Source organism: Haematobia irritans, chromosome 5, assembly GCF_050003625.1.
Source record: "Haematobia irritans isolate KBUSLIRL chromosome 5, ASM5000362v1, whole genome shotgun sequence".
Classification (NCBI taxonomy): Eukaryota; Metazoa; Arthropoda; class Insecta; order Diptera; family Muscidae; genus Haematobia; species Haematobia irritans.
In genome coordinates, this window is record NC_134401.1 from 94,700,786 (window position 1) to 94,718,389 (window position 17,604).

The 17,604-nt window shown below is 37.0% G+C and overlaps 1 protein-coding gene across 1 annotated transcript in view; it reads left to right on the forward strand.

The window, feature by feature from the left end:
• Positions 1 to 17,604, forward strand: part of LOC142239331 (ATP-binding cassette sub-family G member 1-like) — a 51,490-nt gene that overhangs the window by 3,884 nt on the left and 30,002 nt on the right. Inside the window, exons 2-4 of the mRNA XM_075311116.1 lie at positions 936 to 1,053; positions 14,427 to 14,762; positions 15,043 to 15,281. Of these exons, the coding sequence (XP_075167231.1) occupies positions 936 to 1,053; positions 14,427 to 14,762; positions 15,043 to 15,281 (693 nt within the window). The remainder of the gene's footprint in view (positions 1 to 935; positions 1,054 to 14,426; positions 14,763 to 15,042; positions 15,282 to 17,604) is intronic.

Below are 17,604 nucleotides of genomic sequence, written 5' to 3' on the forward strand. Positions count from 1 at the left end.
ATTGCGGCATCTAGATGCCTATGAAGTAAAATCGGGAGACTGGTCTATATGGGGACTCCACCAAAGGTTAGCTTAGGTTAGGTGGCAGCCCGATGTATCAGGCTCACTTAGACTAATCAGTCCATTGTGATACCACATTGGTGAAAAAAATTGCGGTGGCTAGATGCCCTAGACGGAAAAATCCTGCTCCCGCACAGTGACTCATGAATAATGTTGTGACTCACGAATAATTGTATGGGCAATTTACCAGAGGGGCGTGTCTGAAAATATGAGCATGATTAAAATTGATAGCGTTATTAAACTCTTAACATCCTAGGTGTCACTAAAATTGTTGATGAATTCAACTCTTAAGCGTTTATGTTCGAAAACGAAATTATTTTCGTGAGCGATTTTTTTGCGAAATTCGTTACTCACGTAGATATTTTTTCGTGACTCACACTCACGCCATTGCCATCAGCGTGACTTACGATTCACGCGTGAATCACGAAAATTTTCGTGTCACGTGCACACCTCTACCTAGAATTCAAATCGGGAGATAGGTCTATAAGGAGAAGGCTATGCCCGAAACATGGACCGATAGACGCCATATTTTGCACACCTATTTATGGACCTAAAGTACCTCTTTATTTTAAATTTCATGCAAATCGGATAAAATTTGCAGTGCCTAGATGCTCAAGACTCCAAATCGGGAGGCCTGTTTTTATGGGGGCTATATCAAAACCGCCACACGGACTTACTTCTCAATATGTCAATAGATGTAATGTGTCGTTAAGAGAAACATTACCAGTTTTTGTAATTTTTCCTGGGAAAAAATTAATTAAAAATAAATACAGAAACTTTTATTATCTCCTAAATAAAAAAGATATCTTACCTTTACTTAATAATATATATTTATTTTTTATTTAAAATAATGTATGCATTTTTTTATTTTGCAGTTTCAAAAAATATTTTGAGAGGAATTAGCGGTGAATTTCGAGCCGGTGAATTATCAGCGATATTGGGTCCATCCGGATCTGGAAAATCAACTCTTCTAAATATTTTAGCTGACTATCGGTATGTATGATTTGGAAATTACAGTATCTTTATAATTTACAAATTTGCTTTCGTTTTTTTTTAATCCAATTCATTTTTTTTTGTTTTCTACGATAAATTTATTTTTTTATTGTTTATATTGAAATTAATTATCTTTGAAATAGGGTTAATGACATATCACTTGAAAATGGGTTGGGATTAATAACCTGTTTGCTTTACATAGGATAATTACAAGTACTATAATAATAATGTGATTTTTTGTGCATTGTTACGCTTACGCTTGAAATGTCTTACCTCAAATATTTTGATAAATTCGTAATTTTTGCCAGAATGGATTTAGCACTTTTCTCGACATAATTTGTACCAATTAACATTTCTATATAACAGGTTGGCTGATAAGTCCCCGGTCTAACAAAGAAAAACACATTTTTTGTCAAAATTCGTTTTTATTATTCAACATAGTTCCCTTAAAGAGCGATACAACGATTATAACGACCTTCCGATTTTTTGATACCATTTTGGTAGTACTCCTTCGGTTTTGCCTCAAAATAGGCCTCAGTTTCGGCGATCACCTTTTCATTGCAGCCAAATTTTTTCCCTGCGAGCATCCTTTTGAGGTCTGAGAACAAGAAAAAGTCGCTGGGAGCCAGATCTGTAGAATACGGTGGGTGGGGAAGCAATTCGAAGCCCAATTCATGAATTTTTGCCATCATTTGCAATGACTTGTGGCACGGTGCGTTGTCTTTTTTCTTCTTCATATGGGGCCGTTTTGCCGCGATTTCGACCTTCAAACGCTCCAATAACGCCATATAATAGTCACTTTTGATGATTTTCCCCTTCTCAAAAAATTATTCCATGCGCATCCCAAAAAACAGAGGTCATTACTTTGCCAGCGGATTTTGGAGTCTTTCCATGCTTCGGAGACGCTTCACCGGTCGCTGTCCACTAAGCCGACTGTAGATTGTACTCAGGAGTGTAGTGATGGAGCCATGTTTCATCCATTGTCACATATCGACGGAAAAACTCGGGTGTATTACGAGTTAACAGCTGCAAACACCACTCAGAAAATGTGAGCTCGCGCGGCCACCATTTTGCACAGAGCTTCCGCATATCCAAATATTGATAAATGATATGACCAACACGTTCCTTTGATATCTTTAAGGCCTCTGCTATCTCGATCAACTTCATTTTACGGTCATTCAAAATCATTTTGTGGATTTTTTTGATATTTTCGTCGGTAACGTGCTCATTTCACCACACTTAAATTTTGCATACCAATCAATTATTGTTGATTTCCCTGGGGTGGAGTCCGGAAACTCATTATCAAGCCAAGTGTTTGCTTCCACCGTATTTTTTCCCCCTTCAGAAAACAGTATTTTATCAAAACACGAAATTCCTTTTTTCCATTTTTTTCACAATAACAAAAGTTGCTTCACAAAAGACGCTCTATCTCACAAACTAATTGACTTACAGACGTCAAATTTTGACACGAATCATTTGAAGGTTGGTACTATATAAAAATAATATGCATTTAATACTAGCGACGCCATCAGACCGGGGACTTATCAGCAACCTGTTATTTTTAAATATATTCTCTGTATAAAATTTCAAATCAATTGGAATAGAGTCCCGTTGAAAATGGATATACAATATGAAATATTCTACCATATTTCTCCAATATGTATGGGTGCTATGTCTAGATATTAGCCGATTTAAACCAAATTTGGCATATATTGCTAGAAGGTTAATTTTACTATCAGTGCAAAATTTCAAGTGAATCGGAATGCAATTTTGGCTTCTCGTGGTCATACGAATTTATATCGGTCGTAAGAAATATATAAATATATCTAAATCTAAACCGATTTCAACCAAATTTGGCATATTTGACCTTACCATCAGTCCTTGTGCAAAATTTTAAGCAAATGAATATGCAATTCTGGTCTCTGGTACCATATAAATGCATAAGAGGCGAAAGATATATATGGGAGCTAAATCTGAACCGATTTTGACTAAATTTGGCACGCACACTGAAAAAAAGCATGCCCTGTTCCAAAGATTTTGTCTTTACTTTAAAATGTTGGTATTGATTCCGAGCCAAAGAAGCGAAGAATACAAGTAAGGATACTTTTAAGACACAATTCTCTTTTAAATTTTGGGTTTTGTGTACTTGCTTCTAGGAATCAAATTTTTATTTTTCGCTTTTTATACCCTCCATCATAGGATGGGGGTATATTAACTTTGTCATTCCGTTTCTAACACATCGAAATATTGCTCTAAGACCCTATAAAGTATATATATTCTGGGTCGTGGTGAAATTCTGAGTCGATCTAAGCATGTCCGTTCGTCCGTCTGTTGAAATCACGCTAACTTCCGAACGAAACAAGCTATCGACTTGAAACTTGGCACAAGTAGTTGTTATCGATGTAGGTCGGATGGTATTGAAAATGGGCCATATCGGTCCACTTTTACGTATAGCCCCCATATAAAGGGACCCTCAGATTTGGCTTGTGGAGCCTCTAACAGAAGCATATTTCATCCGATCCGGCTGAAATTTGGTACATGGTGTTGGTATATGGTCTCTAACAACCATGCAAAAATTGGTCCACATCGGTCCATAATTATATATAGCCCCCATATAAACCGATCCCCAGATTTGGCTTGCGGAGCCTAAAAGAGAAGCAAATTTCATCCGATCCGGCTGAAATTTGGTACATGGTGTAAGTATATGGTCTCTAACAACCATGCAAAATTGGTCCACATCGGTCCTTAATTATATATAGCTCCCATATAAACCGATCCCCAGATTTGGCTTGTGGAGCCTCTAAGAGAAGCATATTTCATCCGATCCGGCTGAAATTTGGTACATGATGTTGGTATATGGTCTCTAACAACCATGCAAAAATTGGTCCATATCGGTCCTTAATTATATATAGCCCCCATATAAACCGATCCCCAGATTTGGCTTGTGGAGCCTCTAAGAGAAGCATATTTCATCCGATCCGGCTGAAATTTGGTACATGGTGTTGGTATATGGTCTCTAACAACCATGCAAAAATTGGTCCACATCGGTCCATAATTATATATATACCCCATATAAACCGATCTCCAGTGTTGGCTTGCGAAGCCTCAAAGAGGAGCAAATTTCATCCAATCCGGTTGTAATTTGGAACATGGTGTTAGTATATGATCTTTAACAACCGTGCCAGAATTGGTCCATATCGGTCCATAATTATATATAGCCCCCATATAAAACATTCTCCAGATTTGACCTCCGGAGCCTCTTGGAGGAGCAAAATTCATCCGATCCGGTTCAAATTAGGAACGTGGTGTTAGTATATGGTCGCTAACAACCATACCAAAATTGGTCCAATCACACAAAAATTGGTCCATATCGGTTCATAATCATGGTTGCCACTAGAGCCAAAAATAACCTACCAAAATTTTATTTCTATAGAAAATTTTGTCAAAATTTTATTTCTAGAGAAAATTTTGTTAAAATTTTATTCGGTTCATAATAAAATTTTCATCGTTGTCAAAATTTTATTTCTATAGAAAATTTTGTCAAAATTTTATTTCTATAGAAAATTTTGTTCAAATTTTATTCGGTTCATAATCATGGTTGCCACTCGAGCCAAAAATAATCTACCAAGATTTTATTTCTATAGAAAATTTTGTCAAAAGTTTATTTCTATAGAAAATTTTGTTAAAATTTTATTTCTGTAGAAAATTTTGTCAAAATTTTTATTTCTATAGAAAATTTTGTGAAAATTTTATTTCTATAGAAAATTTTGTTAAAATTTTATTTCTGTAGAAAATTTTGTCAAAATTTTATGTCTACTTTGTCAAACTGAATTATATACGAATTGGATCGATCTTTATTGATTTAATATATACCACGTATGGGCTTACATACAATTTAGAAGATGGTGTTAGGAGGATTTAAGATACCTTGCCATCGGCAAGCGTTACCGCAACTTAAGTAATTCGATTGTGGATGGCAGTGTTTAGATGAAGTTTCTACGCAATCCATGATGGAGGGTACATAAGCTTCGGCCTGGCCGAACTTACGGCCGTATATACTTGTTCAGCTTTTTTTCTTCATATGCTATCAAAGCCCTTAAAAACGAGTTAACGACAACTTTATTTTCCAAATTAAGATTCGACTTCCAATAGAAATTATGCTATGTTTCAAGTAAAAAACTTCTTTAAAATAAAGTGTTGAAAAACATGTCCTATATTTAAATGATTTTTTGCTTTGTAGTCAAGATGCAAAAAGACAACTAATTTAAAGACAATTTCATTAAATATAAAGAATTTTTCTGAATTATTAAAGTCAAGTTGACCTTAGCCCAAACATTTTTTCTTTCATGTTATGATACCCATTTTTAAGTGAAATCACTTAATTATAAGGACAATAGGACTTCATTGAAAAGTTTATCGACTTTTGGACAAGGAAAAAAACTTTATATTTGAGAAATGCGTCTTCTATGCCAAACAAAATTGGCATTTGTATTTTAAAGGCATGAAATCTTTGACCTCACGACAATATTTTTTTCAGTGCATGTTTAGAATATTAATGCTACTCTGCAAAATTTGTTGTAAATTGGAGTAAAACAAATTTGAGGACGATCGGACTGCGAGCTGGACGTTGCACACAAAAATACATCAACAGACAGACAGACGGACATTGCTAAATCGACTTAAAATTTAATTCTAAACGACCCCACACAGTAGTGGTGAAGGGTATAAATACGAAAAAAATGAGTTATAAACAAGTATATACGGCCGTAAGTTCGGCCAGGCCGAAGCTTATGTACCCTCCATCATGGATTGCGTAGAAACTTCTTCTAAACACTGCATTCCACAATCGAATTACTTAAGTTGCGGTAACGCTTGCCGATGGCAAGGTATCTTAAAACCTCCTAACACCATCTTCTAAATTGTATGTAAGTCCATACGAGGTATATATTAAATGAAAGAAGATCGATCCAATACGTATATAATTCAGTCTGACAAAGTAGACATAAAATTTTGACAAAATTTTCTACAGAAATAAAATTTTAACAAAATTTTCTATAGAAATAAACTTTTGACAAAATTTTCTATAGAAATAAAATCTTGGTAGATTATTTTTGGCTCAAGTGGCAACCATGATTATGAACCGAATAAAATTTGAACAAAATTTTCTATAGAAATAAAAATTTGACAAAATTTTCTATAGAAATAAAATTTTGGCAATGATGAAAATTTTATTATGAACGGAATAAAATTTTAACAAAATTTTCTCTAGAAATAAAATTTTGACAAAATTTTCTATAGAAATAAAATTTTGACAAAATTTTCTATAGAAATAAAATTTTTGTAGATTATTTTTGGCTCTAGTGGACACCATGATTATGAACCGATATGGACCAATTTTTGTGTGATTGGACAAATTTTGGTATGGTCCTTAGCGACCATATACTAACACCACGTTCCTAATTTGAACCGGATCGGATGAATTTTGCTCCTCCAAGAGGCTCCGGAGGTCAAATCTGGAGAACGTTTTATATGGGGCCTATATATAATTATGGACCGTTATGGACCAATTGTGGCACGGTTGTTAAAGATCATATACTAACACCATGTTCCAAATTACAACCGGATTGGATGAAATTTGCTTCTCTTGGAGACTTCGCAAGCCAAATCTGGGGATCGGTTTATATGGGGGCAATATATAATTATGAACCGATGTGGACCAATATTTGCATGGTTGTTAGAGACCATATACCAATATCATGTACCAAATTTCAGGCGGATCGGATGAAATTTGCTTCTCTTGGAGACTTCGCAAGCCAAATCTGGGGATCGGTTTATATGGGGGCAATATATAATTATGAACCGATGTGGACCAATATTTGCATGGTTGTTAGAGACCATATACCAATATCATGTACCAAATTTCAGGCGGATCGGATGAAATTTGCTTCTCTTTGAGGCTCCGCAACCCAAATCTGGGGATCGCTTTATATGGGCGCTATATATAATTATGGACCGATGTGGACCAATTTTTGCACGGTTGTTAGAGACTATATACCAATACCATGTACCAAATTTCAGCCGGATCGGATGCAATTTGCTTCTCTTTTAGGCTTCGCAAGCCAAATCTGGGGATCGGTTTATATGGGGGCTATATATAATTATGGACCGATGTGGACCAATTTTTGCATGGTTGTTAGTGACCATATGCCAACACCTTGTACCAAATTTCAGCCGGATCAGATGAAATTTGCTTCCCTTTTAGGCTCCGCAAGCCAAATCTGGGGATCGGTTTATATGGGGGCTATATATAATGATGGACCGATGTGGACCAATTTTAGCATGGTTGTTAGAGACCATATACCAACACCATGTACCAAATTTCAGCCGGATCGGATGAAATTTGCTTCTCTTTTAGGCTCCGCAAGCCAAATCTGGGGATCGGTTTATATGGGGGCTATATATAATTATGGACCGATGTGGACCAATTTTTGCATGGTTGTTAGAGACCATATACCAACACCATATACCAAATTTCAGCCGGATCGGATGAAATATGCTTCTGCTAGAAGCACCACAAGCCAAATCTGAGGGTCCCTTTATATGGGGGCTATACGTAAAAGTGGACCGATATGGCCCATTTTCAATACCATCCGACCTACATCGATAACAACTACTTGTGCCAAGTTTCAAGTCGATAGCTTGTTTCGTTCGGAAGTTAGCGTGATTTCAACAGACGGACGGACGGACGGACGGACATGCTTAGATCGACTCAGAATTTCACCACGACCCAGAATATATATACTTTATGGGGTCTTAGAGCAATATTTCGATGTGTTACAAACGGAATGACAAAGTTAATATACCCCCATCCTATGATGGAGGGTATAAAAAGATCGATCCAATACGTATATAATTCAGTTTGACAAATTAGACATAAAATTTTGACAAAATTTTCTACAGAAATAAAATTTCAACAAAATTTTCTATATAAATATAATTTTCACAAAATTTTCTATAGAAATAAAATTTTGACAAAATTTTCTATAGAAAGAAAATTTTGACAAAATTTTCTATAGAAAGAAAATTTGGACAAAATTTTCTATAGAAATAAAATTTTGGTAGACTATTTTTGGCTCTAGTGGCAACCATGATTATGAACCGATATGGACCAATTTTTGTGTGATTGGACCAATTTTGGTATGGTTGTTAGCGACCATATACTAAGACCACGTTCCTAATTTGAACCGGATCGGATGAATTTTGCTCCTCCAAGAGGCTCCGGAGGTCAAATCTGGAGAACGTTTTATATGGGGGCTATATATAATTATGGACCGATATGAACCAATTCTGGCACGCTTGTTAAAGATCATATACTAACACCATGTTCCAAATTACAACCGGATTGGATGAAATTTGCTTCTCTTGGAGACTTCGCAAGCCAAATCTGGGGATCGGTTTATATGGGGGCTATATATAATTATGAACCGATGTGGACCAATTTTTGCATGGTTGTTAGAGACCATATACCAATATCATGTACCAAATTTCAGGCGGATCGGATGAAATTTGCTCCTCTTTGAGGCTCCGGAACCCAAATCTGGGGATCGGTTTATATGGGCGCTATATATAATTATGGACCGATGTGGACCAATTTTTGCACGGTTATTAAAGACCATATACCAACACCATGTACCAAATCTCAGCCGGATCGGATGCAATTTGCTTCTCTTTGAGGCTTCGCAAGCCAAATCTGGAGATCGGTTTATATGGGGTCTATATATAATTATGGACCGATGTGGACCAATTTTTGCATGGTTGTTAGAGACCATATACTAACATCATGTACCGAATTTCAGGCGGATCGGATGAAATTTTCTTCTCTTTGAGGCTCCGCAAGCCAAATCTGGGGATCGGTTTATATGGGGGCTATATATAATTATGGACCGATGTGGACCAATTTTTGCATGGTTGTTAGAGACCATATACCAACATCATGTACCAAATTTCAGCCGGATCGGATGAAATTTTCTTCTCTTTGAGGCTCCGCAAGCCAAATCTGAGGATCGGTTTATATGGGGGCTATATATAATTATGGACCGATGTGGACCAATTTTGGCATGGTTGTTAGAGACCATATACTAACACCATGTACCAAATTTCAGCCGGATCGGATGAAATTTGCTTCTCTTTTAGGCTCCGCAAGCCAAATCTGGGGATCGGTTTATATGGGGGCTATATATAATTATGGACCCATGTGGACCAATTTTTGCATGGTTGTTAGAGACCATATACCAACACCATGTACCAAATTTCAGCCGGATCGGATGAAATATGCTTCTGTTAGAGGCTCCACAAGCCAAATCTGAGGGTCCCTTTATATGGGGGCTATACGTAAAAGTGGACCGATATGGCCCATTTTCAATACCATCCGACCTACATCGATAACAACTACTTGTGCCAAGTTTCAAGTCGATAGCTTGTTTCGTTCGGAAGTTAGCGTGATTTCAACAGACGGACGGACGGACGGACGGACGGACGGACATGCTTAGATCGACTCAGAATTTCACCACGACCCAGAATATATATACTTTATGGGGTCTTAGAGCAATATTTCGATGTGTTACAAACGGAATGACAAAGTTAATATACCCCCATCCTATGATGGAGGGTATAAAAATTGCGTAGAAGAACTGAAAAACATCTTTGGGAGGACAGTTTTGGAAGTGTTTTTGAAGTTGTGACTTTAGAACAACTTCCAAATGTTTTTGCTGGCTATCTATATAAGCCACTTTTGTCATTGATCAGTTTATATAGACGAGTGTATATATTATTATAAACCAATATATAATTAGAGGGTCAATTTCGGATCGGATGACATTTTGCAAGGAAGCAAGGAAACCAAAAGTGGGGATCAGTTTATAATTATGTACCAATTTTTCCACGGTTGATAGAGGATATCTACTAACAGCACATACCAAATTTCAACCGGATCGTATGAAATTTGCTCCTCCAAGCAAATCACGAAGTAAAATCTGGGGAACAGTTTATATGGGGAAAAGAAATCTAATACGGTCCAGTTGCAATACCATGGGATCTATGATCAATAGCTACCTGTGCAAATCAATTTAGTGTAATTTAAACAGATGGACGGACGGACATCGCTGCATCGACTTCAAATTTCACCACGATCCAAAATATACGTACTTTTTAGGGTCTGACACCAATACTTCGTTGTGTTACAAACGGAATGGCAAAGGATCTCCTTTGCATGCGTAAATCCTTAATTGAAATCCTTTGTACTCGTGCAAAAAGGCAATAAGAAATAAGTGGGGACTATAACCGAAAATTGTGCATTGGCACGGCAGTGGTTAGACCTATAATGCTATATGGTGTTGTAGTCTGGTGGCCGGCACTTCAGCAACCGGCAGGTTTAGATAAAGTTCAGCGTATGGCGTGGAACAGATTTCCCTAATGTCAGGTTCAGATTGCCTTAATGCCATGATGCATCTATTGCCTTTAGACATTTTGGCCAAACAGTCAGCTGCAACAACGGCTGTGCGGTTGCGCGAGTTATCGCTGTGGTCGGAAAAAATATACGGTCACAGTTCGGTCCTCAAAATAATGCCAGATGTGCCCAACGTAGTGGATTACACTCTGGCGAAACCACTTCTCGACAAAAAGTTTGAAACTCTAATCCCCAACAATGAGGCGTGGTGTACACAGACTCCGAGGAATAAACGATATATAGATTTCTACACTGATGGCTCCAAATTGGATGGACAAGTGGGTTTCGGAGTATATTCTAAAGATCTGGAACTTCGAATAGCGAAAAGATGTTCCAATAAATATTGGCATTAACATATACTCAGACAGTCAACCTGCAATAAAATCCTTGGAATCTGTGTGCCTTAACTCAAAAACGGCCATCGACTGCCGCAAATCTCTCAACGAGAGCAGTACAATATTCACCTGGTCATAGCTGAGCAGTACAATATTCACCTGGCCATAGGAACATACCGGGGAACTACGAAGCAGATGAGTTAGCAAGGTTAGTAACTACCTTACATATTCCAGGGGAACTAGAATCTGTTAGTATGCCTCTGGCTTTCTGCAATCTCTTACTGCGTGAGAAGGCTGTTGTGATGGCCAATGTTCGATGGGAGAATTGCAAGGTTTGTAACGACACCAAGGAAATATGGCCCCAATTAAACTTAAACCGCATACTAGATATGCTAGTGTTCTCAAGACGTCAGATATCACACCTGATCGCTGCCAGATAGGCGAATTTGCAAAAACTTTTGGTGCGAAGTATAATGACTATTGCATGAGCTGTCATGACGTGGAGGAAAAGGAATCAATTAAACACCTCTTGTGTGAGTGTCCTGCATTTTGTGTAAGGCGTAAGCGAATTTTAGGGGCATATAGCTTTAGATTACTGGCGGACTTGGAAACCGTTAACTTTTAGAAATTTAGAAATTTCTTATAAACATATGTATATATGTTTAGAAACGTCAAAGAGCGAGAGAGAATACAGAAAACAAGTATATACGGCCGTAAGTTCGCCCAGGCCGAATCTTACGTACCCTCCACCATGGATTGCGTAGAAACTTCTACGAAAAACTGTCATCCATAATCGAATTACTTGGGTTGTGGTAATTCTTACCGATGGCAAGGTATCTTAAAACTTCTTAATATCGTTTTCTAAATTGGGAAATAGTCCATACGTGGTATATATTAGACAAGAAAGGTATGGACTTTTGCCCGGTACTTATATGGACTTTTGCCCGGTACTTAGCGAACCAGAATTGAAATATGTGGGTCGCTTATATGGATCCTATATACAATTATGAACTTGATATGGACCAATTTTTGTGTGATTGGGGATCGATTTATCTGAGGGCTATATATAACTATAGATCGATATGGACCTAGTTAGGCATGGTTGTTAACGGCCATATACTAGCACAATGTACCAAATCTCAACTGACTCGGATGAAATTTGCTTCTCCAAGAGGGTCCAAAACCAAATCTCTAGATCGGTTTATATGGGGGCTATATATAATTATGGAATGGAATGAATGGAATGCTTGGTTGTTAGAGACCATATACTAACACCACGAACTAAATTTCAATCAGATAGGAAGAATTTTGCTTCCCCAAAAGGCCCCGGAGGTCAAATCTGGGGATCGGTTTATATGGTGGCTATATATAATTATGGACCGATATGGACCAATTCCTGCATGGTTGTTAGAGACCATATACAGTAGAATTCATTTATTGCGACCTTGGTTATAACGACCATCCGTTTATAACGACGGATTTTCAAAGCAAGTTTGGTTCTTAACAGTTTGTACATGCGCAAGCATTCGCTTAGAATGACTCCGGTTTTAGCGACCGTCTGCTTTTAACGACCAATTTGCACGTCTGATTTGGAATGGACATTCGGTTATAACGACGATGTAAGTTCTGTGTACTAATTTTTTTTTTTCATTCCATTTTTTGTCGTCAGCCAATACTAAATAAAGAATCATAATGCGGGGAATCACCGAATTTGTTTTCGACTATCCCAAACAGAGGTGCAAATGACAAAGAAGAAATATTCAAACCAAATGTTCAAAATTTGTCATCAATAAAATTAGTTTAGATGTTTGAAAAGCAATTATCGCAAACAACTTATGCTGAAAATTATTCGCGATGCAGACAATAACTCACAAAGCACCAATAGTTTGTTAGATGCAATTGACATGGTGGCCTCAGCTTGGCAAAGTGTAAAATCAACAACAATAACTAACTCTTTCCGACATGCGGGACTACTTCCAGCCGAAAGTGTGTACCCAGATGCAGATTTCGAAGACGAAGATGATAATCCGCTTTCGTTGCTACCGGAAACATATAAAAATATGCAACAAGTAGCCGAATATATTGACTGGGATGAGTTCGTAAATGTCGATGACAACGTCGTGACATCAGAAAAGTCTTCATTGAGCGAAATAGTGGAGAACACAAAAGAAAATGATGAAACTCACAGCGATAATGAACCAGATGACGAAGATGAGCCAATCAAAATTCCAACTAGGACAGAAACCTTGAGTGCGGTGCACACATTAAAAAAGTATTTACGATTTGGGGGTTCTGATTTATCAGAGAGTTTATATAGTTCCGTTGAAATTATTGAAAGTAAATTATTAAAAGAAATTCTTGTAAATAGAAAACAAACCACAATTCTAAACTATCTCAATAAATATGAATATACATGATAAAAAAATTTTGTGTACACTTATTTGGATACAACGACGTTCGGTTATAACGACGTATAATTACGGTCCCTTGGCGGTCGCTATAACCGAATTCTACTGTACTAACATCACGTACCAAATTTCAACTGAATCAGATGAATTTTGCTCTTTCTAGAGGCTCCGGAGGTCAAATCTGGGGATCGGTTTATATGGGGGGCTACATATAACTATGTACCGATTTCTACCAATTTTTTCATGGGTGTTTGAGGCCATATACTAACGTCACGTACCAAATTTCAACTGAATCAGATGAATTTTGCTCTTTCAAGAGGCTCCGGAGGTCAAATCTGGGGATAGGTTTATATGGGGGGCTACATATAACTATGTACCGATATGGATCAATTCCTGCATGGTTGTTAGAGACCATATACTAACACCACGTACCAAATTTCAACCGAATCGGATGAATATTTCTCTTCCATGAGGCTCCGGAGGTCAAATCTGGGGATCGGTTTATATGGGGGCTATATATAATTATGAACCGATGTGGACCAATTTTTGCATGTTTTTTAAAGACCATATACTAACACCATGTACCAAATTTAAACCGGATCGGATGAATTTTGCTCCTCCAAGAGGCTCCGCAAGCCAAATCTGAGCTTCGGTTTATATGGGGGCTATACGTAAAAGTGGTCCGATATGACCCATTTTTAATACCATCCGACCTACATCAATAACAACTATTTGTGCCAAGTCGCGTGATTTCAACAGACGGACATGCTTAGATCGACTCAGAATTTCACCAAGACCCAGAATATATGTGTTCGATGTGTTACAAACGGAATGACAAAGTTAATATACCCCCTATGGTGGAGGGTATAAAAAGTGAGAGAATTAATTGCGAGCAAATGGTGTTCTACTTGAGAGACATATTTTGTTGTGGATAAGTTTTAGTACGAGTATGTGCCTGGCACATAAATGATGCACATCAAAAATTTTAAATGTTTACGTCTAAACATAATTTTAAATCATAATACATTTTAACTATAGCCTATTTCGTGTGTATTTTTCCAGTGTACGCAAAATACTGTATAAACGTCATATAATCGAAGTTCCTCTTTTATTTTTATTCCCCAGTATTCACTTAACCTCCGGTCAAATATGTATAAATGGTGCGCCACGACATACAAAGGAATTCCGAAAAATATCTCGATACATACTGCAGGATGACTATGTTTGTCCACAATTTACAGTGATGGAAACAATGATCTATGCTTCAAAATTCAAATTGCCAAACAATACTACAGATACCGAACGTCAGAATGTGATAGATGGATATTTGAAGGTATTCCTTCTTCGAGATAAAGCCAATACTTTTATTTCGAATATATCTGGTGGCGAACGAAAACGTTTATGTATAGCTATGGAATTGTTGGATAATCCATCGGTATTATTTCTAGATGAACCCACAACGTAAGTACTTTAGAAAAATTGTTTTTTTTTTTTTTTGGGAAAAATGATCAATTTTTTGAAAAAGTTGAACTAAATTTTAGACCATTTTGAACGCATTGTTAAAGTAATGAAAATGTACTTACTTGCTATTTAACTATCATTTGCAAAATTAGACCCCATCATAAATGGAAAAATATACTACCTCGTGCGAAAATTGAAATTGTACTCCACTTTTTGCGAGTTGTCACTGTATATTTGTAAACATCTTATGATTTATTATATATTCTTTATTTTATTTTAGGGGGCTTGATGAATTTTCTGCTTCTCAGTGTATAACGCTTTTGAAAAGGCTTGCTACTTCTGGACGTACAATTATCTGCTCCATACATTGTCCATCGGCTAGATTGTTTCAAATGTTTGATAGGGTGACTGTGATATCCTCTGGACAGTGCATTTATCAAGGACCAGTGGATTGTATTGTCCCTTTTCTGCAAAAATTTCAATTAAACTGCCCGATTACCTATAACCCGGCTGATTACAGTGAGTATATATATAGATTCTGCATCTTAAAAATAAGGACAAAGTCAACTAGCTTTAAATATAAATTTAAAATTACGATAAAAATCTCATTTATCAAATTTTCGTTCTCTCTTTGCGATATATCCACAAAAGGTATTCATGTACAAATAAATGCCAGTTTAAAAATTAAAATTGTTACAGATGATAATGATTTCCTAATTTCAAAACTTTAAACCAAAGATGCAAAATCCTCAGAATAAATATTACCGTATTTTTGAAGATTTTTTTATCTTTAATCCAAGGATTCAATATTTAGAGATTATTTCATTAAATCAAAAATGTATTTATTTACTTTAAGGCAATGTTGTCTCTAAATTGTGTATTCTAAAATTTAAATTCAATCCTTCATATTAGGTCAATATTTTTTCAGTATAGAATTCAAAGATTTTCACTTTAGGATATTGTCATTGATAGTTTCCTAATTTGAAAAGAAAATTAACCAAGGATGCAACATCGTCAAAGTGTCTTATTAGTTACATTAAAGATTGTTTATTTAAATGAAAAAGTTTGCTTTTTCATTAAGAAAATTCTGCTTTATATGCAAAACTCATTTCAAAGATGTACATTCTAAATACAAAGAAAAACTCATTTCAAAGATGTATATTCTAAATACAAAGAATAAAATTAGAGATTAAGAATTATCATCAAGGTTGCCACAGTTAACAGGTTGGCTGATAAGTCCCCGGTCTAACGAAGAAAAACACAAAATTGTCAAAATTCGTTTTTATTATTCAACATAGTTCCCTTCAAGAGCGATACAACGATTATAACGACCTTCCAATTTTTTGATACCATTATGGTAGTACTCCTTCCGTTTTGCCTCAAAATAGGCCTCAGTTTCGGCGATCACCTCTTCATTGCAGCCAAGTTTTTTCCCTGCGAGCATCCTATTGAGGTCTGAGAACAAGAAAAAGTCGTTGGGGCCAGATCTGGTGGGTGGGGAAGCAATTCGAAGTCCAATTCATGAATTTTTGCCATCGTTCTCAATGACTTGTGGCACGGTGGAACAACACTTTTTATACCCACCACCATAGGATGGGGGGTATATTAACTTTGTCAATCCGTTTGTAACACATCGAAATATTGCTCTAAGACCCCATAAAGTATATATATTCTGGGTCGTGGTGAAATTCTGAGTCGATCTGAGCATGTCCGTCCGTCCGTCCGTCTGTTGAAATCACGCTAACTTCCGAACGAAACAAGCTATCGACTTGAAACTTGGCACAAGTAGTTGTTATTGATGTAGGTCGGATGGTATTGCAAATGGGCCATATCGGTCCACTTTTACGTATAGCCCCCATATAAACGGAACCCAAAATTTGGCTTGCGAGGCCTCTAAGAGAAGCAAATTTCATCCGATCCGGCTGAAATTTGGTACATGGTGTTAGTATATGGTCTCTAACAACCATGTAAAAATTGGTCCATATCGGTCCATAATTATATATAGCCCCCATATAAACCGATCCCCCGATTTGGCTTGCGAGGCCCCTAAGAAAGGCAAATTTCATCCGATCCGGCTGAAATTTGGTACATGGTGTCAGTATATGGTCTCTTACAACCATGCAAAAATTGGTCCACATCGGTTCATAATTATATATAGCCCCCATATAAACCGATCCCCCGATTTTGCTTGCGAGGCCTCTAAGAGAAGCAAATTTCATCCGATCCGGCTGAAATTTGGTACATGGTGTTAGTATATGGTCTCTAACAACCGTGCAAAAATTGGTCGACATCGGTCCATAATTATATATAGCCCCCATATAAACCGATCCCCCGATTTGGCTTGCGATGCCTCTAAGAGAAGCAAATTTCATCCGATCCGGCTGAAATTTGGTACATAGTGTTAGTATATGGTCTCTAACAACCATGCAAAAATTGGTGCACATCGGTCCATAATTATATATAGCCCCCATATAAACCGATCCCCCGATTTGGCTTGCGAGGCCTCTAAGAGAAGCAAATTTCATCCGATCCGGCTGAAATTTGGTACGTGATGTCAGTATGTGGTCTCTAACAACCATGCAAAAATTGGTCCACATCGGTTCATAATTATATATAGCCCCCATATAAACCGATCACCACATTTGACCTCCGGAACCTCTTGGAAGACCAAAATGCATCTGATTCAGTTGAAATTTGGTACGTGGTGTTAATATATGGCCTCAAACTCCCATGCAAAAATTGGTCGATATCGGTCCATAATTATATATAGGCCCCATATAAACTGATCCCCAGATTTGACCTCCAGAGCCCCTTGGAAGAGCAAAATTCTTCCCATTCGGTT